Genomic DNA, 13191 nt, shown 5'->3' on the forward strand with positions numbered 1-13191 from the left:
TATCATTCTTAAGACTGCAGTTCCCACAACTACAAACTACGTTAATCTCTACTCTGAACCAGCAAAGATTTGAGGATGGCTAGTACCTCTCCTTCATTCTACTAACTACTTGTTAATAATGTTTCTTTTTTTTAAGTATCTACATCAAACTGACAATTTATGCTGACTTTTCAGATAACCAACCTGGTGGGTTTTTTTCTTTAAACAATGCTGATGCCTGCTATATTTGGTGGTTGAATTTGGGAGCCCCCAGGTGAAGAAAGCACATTATTTCTGTTAAATTTACCTTGTCACATACACTTTAAGGTTTTCGGCTGTGCAGATCGTTTGGGACCCTATCTTCATTAACTAATATATGCATTTGTTTTTCCTGCTGATACAGCAAAGATGGTTAGAAATAAAACTAAGTTCAAGAGGCGCCTGGGTGGCTCAGTCGGTTAAGCATCTGACTCTTGGTTTCAGCTCAGATCATGATCTCATCATTTGTGGGATCAAGCCCCGCGTCGGGCTTCGCTTCTGCCTGTTTGGGATTCTCTCTCTGCCCCTCCCCACTCACACTCCCTCTCAAAATAAATAAAAAATAAAAATGAACTTAAAAAAACCCTCAAGTTTAAGACCTGGCTCTACCACTTTCTAGTTGTATTAACTTGAACACTTTATTTAACCTCCAAAGCTCAGTTCATCTGTACAATAGCAATGCTACATTCCAAGAAAGAATTACTATAAAACATAAATAAATAAAATAATGTGAAAGTGCTTTACAATACTACAAAGAACGGCAATAATACAAACCTGCCCAACATTGTATTTGGCTGTGCAGTAAAAATGGATGGGTCTACAACAAATCTAGTGTTATCCACTATCAGTGTTACTCGTTCCGACGTTCTTACATTCCGAGCTCCTTCTTTTGCATTTTCATATACAAACACCATCTCCCCAGATGTCTTACAGCTACCATCTGAACTTGACTGACTACTGTTTCTGCTGCTGTTCCCGGCACTGCTACTAGAACCATTTGGAGATGCCTTCTGAGGACGAGGACTGCTTGGACGAGAGGAACTGTGGTCTTTTTCTCGTTCTGAAAGAAAGATGTTTAAAAAAGCTATGCAAATTGTCCTCTAAAAAATTCAAAATCCACATATAGCTTCTAAAAATCCTGATGTAGAAAAGTTGTTTTAAATCACAGTATTTCTCCTTTTTGATTTCAAGTAAGATTTCCACAGAACACCATAAATATTATTTCCCAGAAATAAAACCTAAAACCTCAAAATGTTTTCTAAATTAATTTTTGTAGATTTCTTTTAAAGATGTACTGATGGCTAATGCTGACCCAGACCAATCAAAATTAAGGTAAACTTTATGATATTATTGTATTTAAAAATACACAGAAACCCAAGAACAGAATAGTCTTCCAACTCAAATAACTAAGCAATGAAAGCTAGTAAACGATTAATAAAAATACCAATTTTAACTGTCCTAAATTCTAAAAGTATTAGTACTATTCTGAGAACACAAAGTACAAACTGAGGACTCTCACTATGTTAATGAGAGCATTACCAAACTAGTAATTTATCTCACAAAAGCAAGGTCCCAAAGGAAGAAAAAAAGTCACTAAGGACACAGAAAGTATTTGTATTTTTCAAATGACTTTTAATGTCTCCCAAATAAAATGGCTTCAACAGCTGATGCTATAACTTTTGCTTGAATAAAAGCACTGCCACAAATTTTATAGGACCATATGATTACTATCTATAATTTTAATTAGGTAGGAAATAGTGTTAAAATTCAGAAGATACTCTTTAGCTGTTCCAATATTCTACAAAGGGAAAATTAAAACTAAGATTAGATTCTGTGGTAAATTCCCTTTAGAGGCTAGATAACTAAACTTTAAAGGTGACCTAAAAATGTACCTCCATCTATCTCATCAGATTCATCAGCTTCTGCCAAATTCCTCCATGACTCAGGCTACTTAGAACACTCTGTACAGCTTTACTGATTATATAATTAGGTTGGCTATATCTCCAGAGATATTCTGACACCTCCATTTTATTGCCTGTTTCCAGAATGCTGGTAGCATCCCAAAAGCAAAATTTGCTGAATAAAATCATTTATTACATCCTCCTATTCTCTTCCCAGGTACTGAACTTAGCATACAACAACTTATTTATACTTGTGTTGATTTCTGGCTTATCAGTGCTAGTTTGACTTTAAGGACCTACTTTGACATTGATATGATAACTTCTCTGTATAATTAGGCTCTAAGATGAACGATTTTGATTTATAACAATCAAAAACAGGGGTGGTTGGCTCAGTTGGTTAAGCGTCTGACTTCAGCTCAGGTCATTATCTCACAATTCGTGAATTCAGGGCCCCGCTGACAGCTCAGAGCCTAGAGCCTAGAGCTGATTTGGATTCTGTCTCTCTCTCTTTGCCCCTCCCCTGCTTGCACTGTCTCTCTCAAAAATGAATAAGCATTAAAAAAAATTTTTGGATCAAAAACAACCTCAAATATTAAGTCAAGGTATTAAATGTGCCCCTTCCCCAGGGGCAAATGAAAATCAGCGTGCTCACAATGCTTACGTACCTCTGCTTCAGACTGGTGCATGCATTATAGTCACACAATGTATTTACCTCAAGTATAATAATGTTCATTTATAGTAATAAGCAGGAAGAAAAAGACCTGAGCTACTTGTCAAGAAAACAAAACACTTCACACCTTCTTTTTCATCTTCTATTTTTTGAATTAAAAATTCTGTCAAAATTTAAAACAAATTACATGATGGTTATTCTAGCTTTTACTTCCTTTTCTAGCATGATTAACCAAGAATTACTATCAATAGTTTACTACAAATTTAAAAAATAAACCACTGCCGTGTATCTCATAAGATAAATATCAATTTGAAAGATTTTAAAAATCTACTTATAACAGTTTTAAAGCCTTTTTAAAAAATCACTTCTTTTAGAAGACTGTCCTAGATTCTTTAAAAAAAATTCATTTTTAAGTCTCATTTAATAAACTGATCTTTTCATAGCAAGAAGCTAAGTTTAAATAGAAGCAACTGAATAGAAGTTAATTTTACCTTGAAGTACTACGCACAATTCACTGTCATTACTGCTTTAACAAGGTAACTGCATACTTATAAAAACGTCAGGAGGATTAGTGAATTTTACATACCAACATGGTGCTGTCGTGTTGGAGAAGTAACATTTCTAATACAAGGAGTGAGTTGAGATTCCGTTCTTTCATGAGATGAATCTCGCGATCTGTCACTTGACCTTCGTCTATCTCTTGATCGTTCATGTCCCCCACTAGCACCATGGAGACTCATTTTGGTGTGGTCAACAACTCCTTTAGCAACACGTGCGGGAGTACTAATAAGTCAGAAAACAAAATTAACCATAAAAGTAGAACATAAGATTACAAATGCTTTTTAAAAAAAAAGCAATTAACATAAAACTACTACTATTCTGAAGTGTAAGAATCAAATGCTACTTTACAATTCTGAAATGCAATTTACCTTAAACTTGTAGGTTTTATAAATTCTGAAACACTGTATCTTTAAAGATCATATAATCCAATTCAGTTTTTTTAAGAATGACAAAACTAAAGCCCAGAAATGTTCATTAACTTTTGAGTTAGTATAGTAGTAATAGTAGTCGACACCACCGACATCTCCTAAATATTGTTCAAATACTTTGCTCTCTTTGATTTGGGGGATGGGGAGGTGGAGCAAGAACACCAGCTTCTGGAACTCTTAAAAAAATGAGGTATGGGACAAAGTAATTGGTTTCCTAGCCAAATAAAATACGTCTACATGCTAACTTTAATCAGCTAATTTTGATTTTGACTAACTCTTCATAATTTTTCAAAATAATTTCTCTAAAAACTTTACTATGCTGTGTAAAGTCACAGAATTGAAAATTTTAAAACATCTTAGGTAAATCTGCTCATGATAAGTGAATAACTGAGAATGATGATTAATGTGGTTGACAGAATTCAGTAACAAAATTATTTATAAACTTGTATGTACTATGTGCACAATGCTATAAAGAAGCACCCTCAAGGAACTTATGATTTAAGTGTAGCAGTAATACATGAACATGTAGAAATTTAAACAAGAGTTATCTTAAATTTCACATGTAAAATGGCTAAATATATCTCAAATATTAAATAAACAAGTTACAGATAATAAATGCTTTAAGATCTCAGAAGAAGAAGACATCACTATAAAGTTAAACACTGGTGAACCAAGGTGCTGGCAAATAAAATTTTAATAATCAAAATACATTGCAGGTAGGAAAACTGACAGAACAGAGACAGACCTAATTAATATACTGGGAATTTACCATCTTAGCATATATCATGGTTCATGGTTTAAAAATACTACAGTTTGTTATAAATAAAAATAGAAGAAACTTCACAGCTTTAGAGAAATACAGACTTAGAATCGATTTGTACTTGAATACTTAATTGCTCAACGTTGTTGAATATTACTTAACATTTTGAAACCTTAGCTTCCTCATGTGTAAAATACAGGTTCGATTTACTCTGTAGGCTTAATATAAGGATTAAAAGAAGTATAAGCAAGCTACCACCAATGTACCTGCACAAAAGAATCATACATTAAATACTAGTTTAGTTATGACCGATGAAGATATTAAAGTTCACTTATGAGATTGCTCAGTCACGAGATATTTAGTAGATATGCTAATAACACTGTAACTCAAGCCTTTTGATTCATTCCAGGGCCCCCTCCATAATATTACCCTGCACTCCATCACTGAAACCACACTAATTAAAATTTAATCTTCTTGATTTCATTTTAAATTCCTTAGTGCTTCAGGGTCATCTCCTCTGTTGGCCTATTACCTATAATTCTTTGTTATTTTAGTGGTTTCTTTCATTATGAAAATCAGTCATCACCTCATTATAACAGACTACAAAGATAAAAGATAAGGCCAATTTTTGCATTTACCCTAAGAGTTACTTGTAGGAAAATAAAGACAACCTATCACCCTTTGTCAGTTGTCTTTCATAAACCTATAGAAAAAATAAAAAATTCGACTACCACCTTCTTTCAGTAAAAGAGATCAGAGTAGGATTGCATCTTTGAAACGTACTTTTTCTTCGAATAGAAAATATTCTACTGCATTCATGGTAAAAACCTTAGAGTAGAAACCATGGACTTTCTGGTTAATGTCCTAAAGTAGGAAAAAGAAAGCAATCTACAATAACGGAAGGATTATATATTGAAAAAATTAACTCCTCAAATTATTCTAGCAGTTAAGTTTTAAATGTGTCAAGAAGCACATTTTCAAAATATGAATCTAACTGATAATCTAATGGATATGGTATATACAACAACTACAACTAAGGCAAATGCAGGACAAATTTCAGTTTGTGCAAGGGCCAAGCAGACTGATTAATTGAAAAAACATTTCCACCAGACATCCCTGTAACTGAAACATTAAATACTACTAAGCATTCTGCTAAAACACTGGCTTCGCTTCTCAACCGTATAGATTTTAAATAAATACAAAAGTTGTCATAATATACTTCCATTCTTTCTTTTCATTCCCAAGTGGAATGTACTCTGAATCAGATCTTCAAAACCAGATGTCATGGAAGACTAATGATGTCCTACTTTATTTAATTAAATAATTTTAGATCAGAAAAGCACTCCAAGGGCAAAAATAATTAACATGTGTAAAAGAAAATGAGGACAAGCAAGTTCAGAGGGGATAAGTCTGCTTCATGCTGCATTTAAAAGAGTTGGAGATATGTGACTGACATCTATTTCTAGTCAAGACAAAATAACAAGGACTGCATTTACTTTCCTATCTGGAAAAATAACCGAAATGGATAAAATATATAAAACAATGGCTTGCAAGACACAGCACATCAGCAAAGAAAGAGTGATCCCTGAAAGATCAAAAACAAAGGAGATAACTGCTCCAAATTATGGTCTTCGAGTTTCCAGGGGCACCTGGGTGGCTCAGTTGGTTAAGCATCTGACTCTTGATTTCGGCTCAGGGTATGACCTCAAGGTTCATGAAATCGAGCCCCACACTGGGCTCACTCTGACAGTAGAGAGACTGCTTGGGATTCTCCCTGCCTCTCTCTGCCCCTTCCCTGTTCACACAGTCTCTGTTTCTCTCAAAATAAATACACTTTAATAAGTAAATAAATGAATAAAAAATAAAGGGGGGGGAATGAATTTTCAGGCAAACACACAAAAAGATGAATGAATTCATCATGAGCAGACCTGCATTATTAAGAAGAGTTACAGGAAGCCCGTTAGAAGAAAAAGTAATGCTAGATGAAAGTATGAATCTACACAAAGGAATGAAGAACACTGGAAATAATAACTGCCTGGGAAGATACAGGCTTTTTTAATTGTTTAAATCTCTTTAAAGGATTAAACAATAATTGTAAGAATACAGCATGTGGTTTATAGCATACACATATAACTATAATAGCATAGTTTGGGAGGAGAGACACAGAAGTACACTACTGTGGCTCTTAAACCATTTCTTGTGTTCTGTAATATCATTTGAAGATAGGCTAATAAAGATGTGTATTATAAGCCCTAAAGCAACCACTAAAGTAAAGAAATAAAGAATTACAGCTAATAAGCCAACAAAAGAGAAAATAAAATTGTAAAAAAAAAAAAAATACAATTAATCTAAAACAGGGCAAAGGAAAAAGGGGGAGGATGGGGACACAAGAACAAATGGGGCAAATAGAAAATAAACAGCAAGATGACAGACTTAACATTAATCATATCTATCATTACATTAAATGTAAGTGGCCCAACCCACAAAAGATTATCATCACACTGGATACATAAGTCAGACCCATCTATATGCTGCCTACATGAAACACACTTTAAATATAAAGCTACAAAGAGGTACAATATTAATGGATAATGAAAGATAAAACATTGTAAACACTAATCAAGAGAAAGCAAAAGGAGCTATGTTAATATCAGACAAAGCAGACCACAGAACAAAGAACATGACCAAGGCATTTCATAAGAATAAAGGAACATATTCATTAAAAGCACATCCCAGGGGTGCCTGAGTGGCTCAGTTAGTTGAGCTTCCAAACCTTGATTTCAGCTCAGGTCATGATCCCAGGTCTATGGGATCAAGTTCCGCACTGGACTCCATGCTGGTCATACAGGCTGCTTGGGATTCTCTCTTTCCCTCTGCCCCTCTCCCCCACTCATGCTCTCTCAAAAAATTAAATAAAAAATAAAACAAATAAAAGCATGTCCCAAAAGTCCTTCTGCCTCATAACAGAGCTTCAAGATACATGAAGCAAAAACTACAAATATAAAATTACAAGAACTCCACAATTATGACCAGAGATTTCAATACTCTCCTTGTAATACTTAATGGAGCAAGTAGGCAGAAAATCAGAAAGACGAATACAATTTGAACACTAATAACTGCCTTGACCTAATTGATATTTATAGAACATTTAACCCAGTAAGAGCAAAAACTTCATGTGTTTCACAACCACACAAAACATTTACCAAGACAGACTATATATTCTGGGCACCAAAACAAGTCTCGATAAATTTAAAAGAATTTAAACACATACAATATGGCCTCTGATTACAATGGAATTAGATTAAAATTCAATTAACAGAACGATATATGGAAATTTCCCAAATATTTGGAAATTACATAACATCTTTTAAATAACCCATGGGGCAAAGAAGAAAGCAAAAGGGAAAATGGAAAATGTTCAAGTAAAAAAACCCCAACATAATCAAAATTTGTAGAATGGCACGACATTATAGCAGTGGTTAGGGAGCAAATTATAGCACTACACGTCTACATTAGAAAAAAAAAGGGGGGGGGGCGCCTGGGTGGCGCAGTCGGTTAAGCATCCGACTTCAGCCAGGTCATGAGCTCGCGGCCCGTGAGTTCGAGCCCCGCATCAGGCTCTGGGCTGATGGCTCAGAGCCTAGAGCCTGGAGCCTGTTTCCGATTCTGTGTCTCCCTCTCTCTCTGCCCCTCCCCCGTTCATGCTCTGTCTCTCTCTGTCTCAAAAATAAATAAACGTTGAAAAAAAATTAAAAAAAAAAAAAAGAAAAAAAAAAGAAAGTTCTAAAGAAAAAAAAACACCTCAGTTTCACCTTAAGAAATTCAACAAAACTAGGGGTGCCTGGGTGGCTCAGTTGGTTAAGCATCCAGTTACGGCTCAGGTCATGATTTCATGGTCTGTGGTTTCGAACCCCATGTCAGGCTCTGTGCTGACAGCCCAGACCTGGACCTGCTTCAGATTCTGTGTCTCCTTGTCTCTCTCTGACCCACCTCTGTTTGTGCCCCACCCCACCCCCCCCTCAAAAATAGTAAATAAACAAACATTTAAAACAAGAAAAAGAAACTAAACAAAGACCAAATCAAACCCAAAGTATAAAAATCAGTAATAAAGCTCAGAGTACAAAGCAGAATTAACAGAACACAGAAAAAGAATAGGTAAAATCAAGGAAAACAAAACCTAATTTCTTTGGGGGGGAACAAATTTATAAACCTCTAGCCAGACTGGGAAAAAAAATAAGATACAAATTTCGAGTATCAGAAATGAGAAAATTGACATTCTACAAAGGTCACCTATGTCTAAAAAGTAATAGAAGAATATTATAAATAACTTTATGCAAATAAATTCATCAACTTTGAAAAACTGGTCAAATTTCAAACTACCAAAACTCACTCCAGAAGAAACAGATAAGGTGCATAGCTCTATTTCTATTACAGAAATTGAATTTGCAGTTAAGAACTTTCCCTCTAAGAAAACTCCAGGCCCAGGTAGCTTCACTGACGAACATTGACAAGCACTTAAGAGAGATAAAACACTAATACCTACATAAACTCCTCCAGAAAACTGAAGAAAACATATGTCCTAATTCATTCTATGAGGTCAGCATTACCCAGGTACCAAAACCAGACAAAGCCTTACAAGAAAACTAAAAACTGACATCCCTCAGAATATGCATATTTTCAACAAAATTTTAATAAGCCAAATAGAGCAATATATACAAATGTCACATCATGATCTAATGAGATTTATCCTAAAAATGCAAGATTGTCTGAATACTCAAAATCAATTACTATGTCAATTATACTTCAATAAAAGACTCTTTCCTCAATCAATATAATTCACCATATTAACAAATTAATGAAGAAAAATCTGTATCTCACTAAACATACAAAATACATTTGGCAAAATACAAAACCCATTCCTGATTAGGGAAAGAAAAAGAAAAACCCACCTCTCAGCAAAAGTAGGAATACAACAGAATTTCATGAACTGGACAAAAGATATTTATGGAAAACCTACAACCAACATCATACTTATACAAAGATGTCCACTCTCACCACTTTTATTCACCAATGTACGAAAGATTCTAGCCAGAGAAATATGTCAAAAAAAGACATTGAAGGCACACATATTGGAAAAGAAGTAAAACCAACCTCATATGCAGACAACATAATCATTGATTGTAGAGTCTAGTACAAAAAGTTACTAGAACTAATGAGTTTATTAACAAGGTTACACAGGGAACCAACCCATGCACAAATGAAAATTTGCGTAAAACTTCCGACTCCCCCAAAATTTAATAGCCTACTGTTCACAAAAAGCCTTACCTATAAACAGTTGATTAAAACATATTTTGTATGTCATATGTATATTATAATAAAGCTAAAGAAAACGTTAAGAAAATCGTAAGGAACAGAAAATACATTTACAGCACTGTATGTATAATAATTGAGAAAACAAAAATCCACATGTAAGTAGTCCCACACAATTTAGATCCATGTTGTTCAACGGTCTCTATACTAGCAACAAAATATCCAGAAATTGAAATTTTAAAACAACACTATTTACAATAGAATTAAAAACTTGAAATACATAAGGATAAATCTGACCAAAGATGCCAAAAACTACAAAACATTGCTGGGGGTAATTTAAAAAGACCTAAATAAATGGAAAAATTTACCATGGTCACAAGTCAAATAATTCAATATTGTTAAGATAGCAATTCTCCCCACAAGTTGATCTACAGATCTTTTTTTTTTCTCAATATATGAAGTTTATTGTCAAATTGGTTTCCATACAACACCCAGTGCTCATCCCAAAAGGTGCCCTCCTCAATACCCATCACCCACCCTCCCCTGCCTCCCATCCCCCATCAACCGTCAGTTTGTTCTCAGTTTTTAAGAGTCTCTTATGCTTTGGCTCTCTTCCACTCTAACCTCTTTTTTTTTTTTTTTTCCTTCCCCTCCCCCATGGGTTTCTGTTAAGTTTCTCAGGATCCACATAAGAATGAAACCATATGGTATCTGTCTTTCTCTGTATGGCTTATTTCACTTAGCGTAACACTCTCCAGTTCCATCCACGTTGCTACAAAGGGCCATATTTCGTTCTTTCTCATTGCCACGTAGTACTCCATTGTGTATATAAACCATTCATCAGTTGATGGACATTTAGGCTCTTTCCATAATTTGGCTATTGCTGAGAGTGCTGCTATAAACATTGGGGTACAAGTGCCCCTATGCATCAGTACTCCTGTATCCCTTGGGTAAATTCCTAGCAGTGCTACTGCTGGGTCATAGGGTAGGTCTGTTTTTAATTTTTTGAGGAACCTCCACACTGTTTTCCAGAGTGGCTGCACCAGTTTGCATTCCCACCAACAGTGCAAGAGGGTTCCCGTTTCTCCACATCCTCTCCAGCATCTATAGTCTCCTGATTTGTTCATTTTGGCCACTCTGACTGGCGTGAGGTGATATCTGAGTGTGGTTTTGATTTGTATTTCCCTGATGAGGAGCGACGTTGAGCATCTTTTCATATGCCTGTTGGCCATCCGGATGTCTTCTTTAGAGAAGTGTCTATTCATGTTTTCTGCCCATTTCTTCACTGCGTTATTTGTTTTTCGGGTGTGGAGTTTGGTGAGCTCTTTACAGATTTTGGATACTAGCCCTTTGTCCGATATGTCATTTGCGAATATCTTTTCCCATTCCGTTGGTTGCCTTTTAGTTTTGTTGGTTGTTTCCTTTGCTGTGCAGAAGCTTTTTATCTTCATAAGGTCCCAGTAATTCATTTTTGCTTTTAATTCCCTTGCCTTTGGGGATGTGTCGAGTAAGAGATTGCTACGGCTGAGGTCAGAGAGGTCTTTTCCTGCTTTCTCCTCTAAGGTTTTGATGGTTTCCTGTCTCACATTCAGGTCCTTTATCCATTTTGAGTTTATTTTTGTGAATGGTGTGAGAAAGTGGTCTAGTTTCAACCTTCTGCATGTTGCTGTCCAGTTCTCCCAGCACCATTTGTTAAAGAGACTGTCTTTTTTCCATTGGATGTTCTTTCCTGCTTTGTCAAAGATGAGTTGGCCATACATTTGTGGGTCCAGTTCTGGGGTTTCTATTCTATTCCATTGGTCTATGTGTCTGTTTTTGTGCCAATACCATGCTGTCTTGATGATTACAGCTTTGTAGTAGAGGCTAAAGTCTGGGATTGTGATGCCTCCTGTTTTGGTCTTCTTCAAAATTACTTTGGCTATTCTGGGTCTTTTGTGGTTCCATATGAATTTTAGGATTGCTTGTTCTAGCTTCGAGAAGAATGCTGGTGCAATTTTGATTGGGATTGCATTGAATGTGTAGATAGCTTTGGGTAGTATTGACATTTTGACAATATTTATTCTTCCAATCCATGAGCATGGAATGTTTTTCCATTTCTTTATATCTTCTTCAATTTCCTTCATAAGCTTTCTATAGTTTTCAGCATACAGACCTTTTACATCTTTGGTTAGATTTATTCCTAGGTATTTTATGCTTCTTGGTGCAATTGTGAATGGAATCAGTTTCCTTATTTTTATTTCTGTTTCTTTATTTTCTTTCTTTCTGTTGCTTCATTATTAGTATATAAGAATGAAACTGATTTCTGGACATTGATTTTGTATCCTGCAACTTTGCTAAATTCATGTATCAGTTCTAGCAGACTTCTGGTGGAGTCTATCGGATTTTCCATGTATAATATCATGTCATCTGCAAAAAGTGAAAGCTTAACTTAATCTTTGCCAATTTTTGATGCCTCTGATTTCCTTTTGTTGTCTGATTGCTGATGCTAGCACTTCCAACACTATGTTAAACAACAGCAGTGAGAGTGGACATCCCTGTTGTGTTCCTGATCTCAGGGGGAAAGCTCTCAGTTTTTCCCCATTGAGGATGATGTTAGCTGTGGGCTTTTCATAAATGGCTTTTATGATCTGTAAGTATGTTCCTTCTATCCTGAGTTTCTCGAGGGTTTTTATTAAGAAAGGTTGCTGAATTTTGTCAAAGGCCTTTTCTGCATCGATTGACAGGATCATATGGTTCTTATCTTTTCTTTTATTAATGTGATGTATCACGTTGATTGATTTGTAAATGTTGAACCAGCCCTGCAGCCCAGGAATGAATCCCACTTGATCATGGTGTATAATTCTTTTTATATGCTGTTGAATTCGATTTGCTAGTATCTTATTGAGAATTTCTGCATCCATATTCATCAGGGATATTGGCCTGTAGTTCTCTTTTTTTACTGGGTCTCTGTCTGGTTTAGGAATCAAAGTAATACTGGCTTCATAGAATGAGTCTGGAAGTTTTCCTTCCCTTTCTATTTCTTGGAATAGCTTGAGAAGGATAGGTATTATCTCTGCTTTAAACGTCTGGTAGAACTCCCCTGGGAAGCCATCTGGTCCTGGACTCTTATTTGTTGGGAAATTTTTGATGACTGATTCAATTTCTTTGCTGGTTATGGGTCTGTTCAAGCTTCCTATTTCCTCCTGAGTTTTGGAAGCGTGTGGGTGTTTTAGGAATTTGTCCATTTCTTCCAGGTTGTCCAGTTTGTTGGCATATGATTTTTCATAGTATTCCCTGATAATTGCTTGTATCTCTGAGGGATTGGTTGTAATAATTCCATTTTCATTCATGATTTTATCTATTTGGGTCATCTCCCTTTTCTTTTTGAGAAGCCTGGCTAGAGGTTTATCAATTTTGTTTATTTTTTCAAAAAACCAACTCTTGGTTTCGTTGATCTGCTCTACAGTTTTTTTAGATTCTATATTGTTTATTTCTGCTCTGATCTTTATTATTTCTCTTCTTCTGCTGGGTTTAGGCTGTCTTTGCTGTTCTATTTCCTTTAGG

The 13191-nt window shown here is 35.4% G+C and overlaps 1 protein-coding gene across 7 annotated transcripts in view; it reads right to left on the reverse strand.

Moving 5' to 3' along the window:
- Positions 1-13191, reverse strand: part of BTBD10 (BTB domain containing 10) — an 87389-nt gene that overhangs the window by 21221 nt on the left and 52977 nt on the right. For 6 of the 7 annotated variants that reach the window (XM_045038979.1, XM_045038983.1, XM_045038978.1 and 3 more), the window contains 2 exons: positions 3176-3372; positions 793-1078 (listed from right to left, as the gene is read on the reverse strand). In XM_045038979.1, coding sequence (XP_044894914.1) covers positions 793-1078; positions 3176-3372 — 483 coding nt within the window. Of the gene's footprint in view, positions 1-792; positions 1079-3175; positions 3373-7111; positions 7133-13191 lie in introns of those variants that run through there. The other variant, XM_045038984.1, reaches the window with a different exon arrangement.

Source organism: Felis catus, chromosome D1 (genome assembly GCF_018350175.1).
Source record: "Felis catus isolate Fca126 chromosome D1, F.catus_Fca126_mat1.0, whole genome shotgun sequence".
NCBI classification, from domain to species: Eukaryota; Metazoa; Chordata; class Mammalia; order Carnivora; family Felidae; genus Felis; species Felis catus.